Source organism: Lutjanus erythropterus, chromosome 5, assembly GCF_056507025.1.
Source record: "Lutjanus erythropterus isolate fLutEry1 chromosome 5, fLutEry1.hap2, whole genome shotgun sequence".
Taxonomy (NCBI): domain Eukaryota; kingdom Metazoa; phylum Chordata; class Actinopteri; order Lutjaniformes; family Lutjanidae; genus Lutjanus; species Lutjanus erythropterus.
In genome coordinates, this window is record NC_139321.1 from 675,001 (window position 1) to 680,000 (window position 5,000).

Consider the following 5,000-nt stretch of genomic DNA (forward strand, 5'->3'; position numbering starts at 1 on the left):
ATGTCATGGGCGGAGCTAAACCCAGGACGCAGCAATGGTGCTGCTGCAAAAACATATTGAGGGGGAACTTGTTTTGGTGGAACATCTGCAGGTCAGGAGATGAGCTCTGATGCTAAAATGACTACATCACTGCAGAAGAACAGCTGTTAGCTTGTTTACATTCGTACTGTTAGCGTCTCGTTTTCAGCGTCTCGTTTTCAGCGTCTCGTTTTCAGCGTCTTGTTTTTAGCGTCATAGGTTTCAGCTCTGAGGTCGTTCTTGTTTCTTGGGACTTGGAGTCACATGATCCCTGTACTGTCACTTTAGTTGTGTATGTTTTGCTGTTCTTCCTGTCTTTGCTGGTTAACGGTGAGGATGTGTGTAGGCTTGTATTGGAAAAGGGCGCCTCCTACTGACCATAAGGATTATTTGGATGACCTTTTTTGTGGAATATAATTTTTCAGACGCTTCTGTGGATCTTAATTTTGTTCTGCAAAATGATTCTTCATGAAAGATTTTATTTTTAGTTTGGGTTCAAATAAAAAGGCCCTTGTTAGTTACTGTTAGTTACTGCATGTAACAAAACTAATTAGCATAGTATGTAGTGTAACCAGGCTTGGGGAGTAATGGATTACATGTAACAGGATTAAGTAATCAAGATACAAAAAAGGTAACTGTACAGTAGTGTAACTCCACTACAGTTACAGAAAAATGTTTATTATTTATCAGAATTAAAAAAAACAGACCAGCATCCAACCATGCACTCGTGGTTCATCATCAGGACGTGTGGCGAACAAAAACTTCACTGCGTGGAAATTTAACTTTGTTTTGTCTTTAAATCAGAAACGAGGAACAACATCACAGTAGAGTGACGAGTCTTCAGCTGTGAAAATATTCATCCAGTCATATTTCATGAACTCAACAAATATTTAATGTTACAGGTTGGACAAGCGGCTGATGTCAGCTACACAGATCAGACACTTTTCTGAGCTCAGTAACAACAGATTCTGCAGCATTTTACACATTAAAACAGTTCAGCAACATGTCCAGAGACAGAACTGTGTTCATCAGCGTGCTGCGTTCACTGACACACTGAGCAGCCATATTAGAGCCTGAGGTCGAGCTCGGTGAGGTTCCTCTGAACTTCAGTTGAAATTTCCTGATGGGAACTCAAAAATTCCCACTTCTCGGTTGACATGCATCATTATACTGCGTCATGTGACACGTTGGGAGTGAGAATGAAAACTTTATTTCTAAGGTTAACAGCTGAGAGGTGGATAAATGTAAATACATGCAGGAAGCAAAGGTGAGGCTGTGATGTCATCACTCGCATGTCTGCTTTTTGTTGCATTAACTTCAGAGCATCGTATGAAAAATCAGGAACTGCACCCTCAGTTTAATCATTTACACCCTCAAACAAAATCTGAATAATAAGGAGGATGAAGAGTCAGATTCTTAATAATGATAGAAATAAAACATAAAAAGATGGCCCCTCCTTTAAGTCCTTACAGTCCCGCCTTGTAAAAAAATGATTTAGAGATGAATAATGTGTGCTGTGTCATGTTTTTGAGCTCTTATCAAACTAATTTGCATATTGATATCTGATCACACGGAGGAGTTCATGAGAAGACGTTTTCTTATCTGGTGTGAATTAAAACACCTGTGGATCAGACGTCTTTATCAGGACACTGATCTCATGTGAGGGACAATTTATTCATGTTTATCTCTTCAATCATCTGTTGAAGATCTCAAAGCTGCTCTGTGACTCAGTTTTTATCAGACAGGCCGGTTCGGACCGGATTCTGTTGTTTTGGCAGCAGGATTTTATAAATTCCTCACAAAACTGTTAAAAATCAGTGCTGCAAAAATAAAAACCAGAGTCATGAGATGAATTAATAAAACGAAACATTTGTTTATGTAGAAGAAAATTGCACAATAAAAGCCTGCCAAGAAAGGCAGCTGCTGGGAGGCTTTTATTGTGAAACGTGTGCAGCGTTTTCTTTCCTACCTGGACGTAGTAAGTTCCTTTAGACTGAGCGTACATCATCAGGAAACAGTAGTCCAGGTTCTGCTTCGTCCTCCACCTGAGGAAGAGGGTGGAGAGAGGAGACGAAGATTATCAACATGAAAAACAGTTTGTCTTCCTGTTATACACACACACACACACACACACACACACACACACACACACACACACACACACACACACACACACAAAGCTATAATAACAGTCTGCTTAGTGGATAATCAGAAAAATGGCACCAGGGACAAAAGACTCAATGAGCCATGAGATCACACACACACACACACACACACACACACACACACACAGACAGACACACACGCACACACACACACACACACACACACACACACACACACACACACACACACACAGCTGCTGTTGAATACGTGCACAGTTATATGTGTGTGTGTTGATCCTCCCAGTGAAACCAGTACAGCAGCTACAGGAGACTAAAATCTGATTAAAGAAACAACATGGAGACTCAGCAGCTGTCCAGCCAATCAGCACACAGTGCTGCAGCATCTGTCTGACATCGTTAAAACCATCTGAACCTTCAACATCTTCATCAGACACCAAACTGAAACATAAAACCTGGTGCACGATGATGAAACATCACGAGCGTCATGAACCGCGCGGAGCAGCAGGAACAGGTGAGTCTCTGCCGCAGCTGCTGGATGAAATCAAACATCTGACTGATTTGATTTTGGACACAAAAAGCTGTTTGTTCTTCAGCGCCGCCGACAGCTGAGAACCTGCAGCTCGTCTCATTTCCATCAGTTCAGTGTGTCACAGAGCAGCTTTACATCCAGAGCAGCAGCAGCATCACGTCCATCAGACTGTCGACTCTGAACAGTGTTTGTTTTGATGCGTCAGAGATAAAAAGCTGCTGCTGTTTGAAACATGAAACATTTTAACACCACAGTTCTGTTTCCATCGACGCCTCCGGCCTGAGACGGAAAAACACCCGACGCTCCTTAAACAGCAGCCGGTCCACAAACAGCACAGAGCAATCAGCGGCGAATTGAATCAGTGTGTGTACAGACGAGGGTCAGTAAACAGGAGAGCACACACACACACACACACACACACACACACACACACACACACACACACACACACAGTTCAATATTTACAGCAACAGCAGACGAGGCTGCAGGAAACTCATCACTCAGGTGATTCTCCTCACAGCTCTGCAACACGTCTCCATGTTTTTATTTTCCAGCCCAGATTTGACTTCAGTACCACCGTGTCATCCTTGATTACAGTTACTTTATTCAAACCTGTCTGAAATGCAGGCTCGTTCATGGGACGTTCCAACAATCTTGAACAGAACTGATTCAAGAACCAGAGTTAATTTAGAGGAAAAGTGCCTCCAGAGAACATTCCTCACTGCAGCCTGTGCACTCTGAAGGTTTTGGACACTTTCTGGTCACATGTTCTGGAGGTGCAGAGGAGTTGTGGACTTCAGAGAAGCTGTCAGATACATGGACCAGTCCAGGTCCTCACTCAGCAGCAGTGACAGCTCCACCTCGCAGCTCCAGCAGCTGCCAAACCACTAATAACCTGCAGATGGAAATCTCTCTGAGATGGTTTCATGGTTTCACAGACATAACCAGCAGAACGCCGAGCTGCACCGTCAAAAGATGCAGTGAATATTTCACACTGTACTTCTGTCTCTACTATAAAATACTGAGTGAAGGTGAAGGTGGGGTGGATGATGTGGATGTGCTCTCAGTCTGCTTGTGATTTTATTTGGGTTAAAGTACGTGAACTTGAGGAAACCATTTGCACTCTGTGGCTCAAACAAACCTGTGACCCACAAACGGTTTTCTGTTTCTCTGCTAGGGATTTGACCAACAGTCAGTTTATATGGAAGTTCTTGATCTTTTAATAAAAGCAGATACGACACACAACATATTCAATATAAATTAAGATTTTTACTGACCCTGGACAAACAATATTCTACAAAATAGCTATGAGCCAAATACAACTGTCCATAAGACACAGAGAAAGACGTCTTTCAGGTTCAAAGATAAAGGACTTCAGCACCAGACAGTTCCAACACAGACACAATTAATAACACAATACATCCAAAATGCAACGGGAAGAAGAAGAAGTGCTTTTATTCCTTATGCATAATTTAACAACTGTGCATTGGTAATAATATTTCAGATTAGACAGAAATTAAAATAATAACCAAAGTGCAGACAGAACAAGAAGTGCAATGAGTTCAGCCTGATAACTGGATATCATCACAGTCTTAGTGATTAAATATCTCTATCACAAAAACTGCAGAAGTCCATGTACCTGCAGTGGACATGGTGGTTATACTGCTGATAGTATCCAGAGTACACACAAATACACAAGAATGTATCCTGACACTGTCTCTCATCTGTGCACACATGAGCCGGCTGATTATTACGTTTTGCATATTTATTTATTGAAAAATAATAAAAACTAAAGTGCAATGGGGAATAAATGTTTTTCTCCAATAATTAATAATTAGATTAGAGGAAGGTGAAGCAGAACTTTGACACAGATTTGTTTTTTTTAATGATTCATGAATTAAAAGACCAAATGAAGAACATGTTGTGATCACAGATGAGTTTATTAGAGGAGGATTGTTCCTCATGTAGCAGCTCATATTAACATTTTAATTTAGACGTTTACTGCTTCATTTATGACTCCAGTCTGAATCTCTGCAGCTGTTTGTTGTGGAGATGGAATAAAGAAGAAGTCACATGGGAGAGTTTGAACTCAATTTATGATTCTGTTTAATGTGGCGACGTTTCTGATGTGAACTTTGATCCTGAAAACAAACACAGAACCAACAGAAAGGATCTTTTTATTGGTTCATGTAGCATGTGATCAATACATGGAGTCTGACTGCTGCAGCCTGCAGGCAGGAGACCCTCCTCCTCCTCCTCCTCCTCCTCCTCCTCCTCCTCCTCCTCCTCCTCCTCCTCCTCCTCCTCCTCCTCCACCCTCTCTGTCC

The 5,000-nt window shown here is 41.7% G+C and overlaps 1 protein-coding gene across 3 annotated transcripts in view; it reads right to left on the reverse strand.

Annotated features, from left to right (window-relative positions):
- Positions 1 to 5,000, reverse strand: part of mgat4b (alpha-1,3-mannosyl-glycoprotein 4-beta-N-acetylglucosaminyltransferase B) — a 110,153-nt gene that overhangs the window by 29,187 nt on the left and 75,966 nt on the right. For all 3 annotated transcript variants that reach the window (XM_084718521.1, XM_084718523.1, XM_084718522.1), the window contains exon 7: positions 1,988 to 2,063. In XM_084718521.1, coding sequence (XP_084574647.1) covers positions 1,988 to 2,063 — 76 coding nt within the window. The remainder of the gene's footprint in view (positions 1 to 1,987; positions 2,064 to 5,000) is intronic.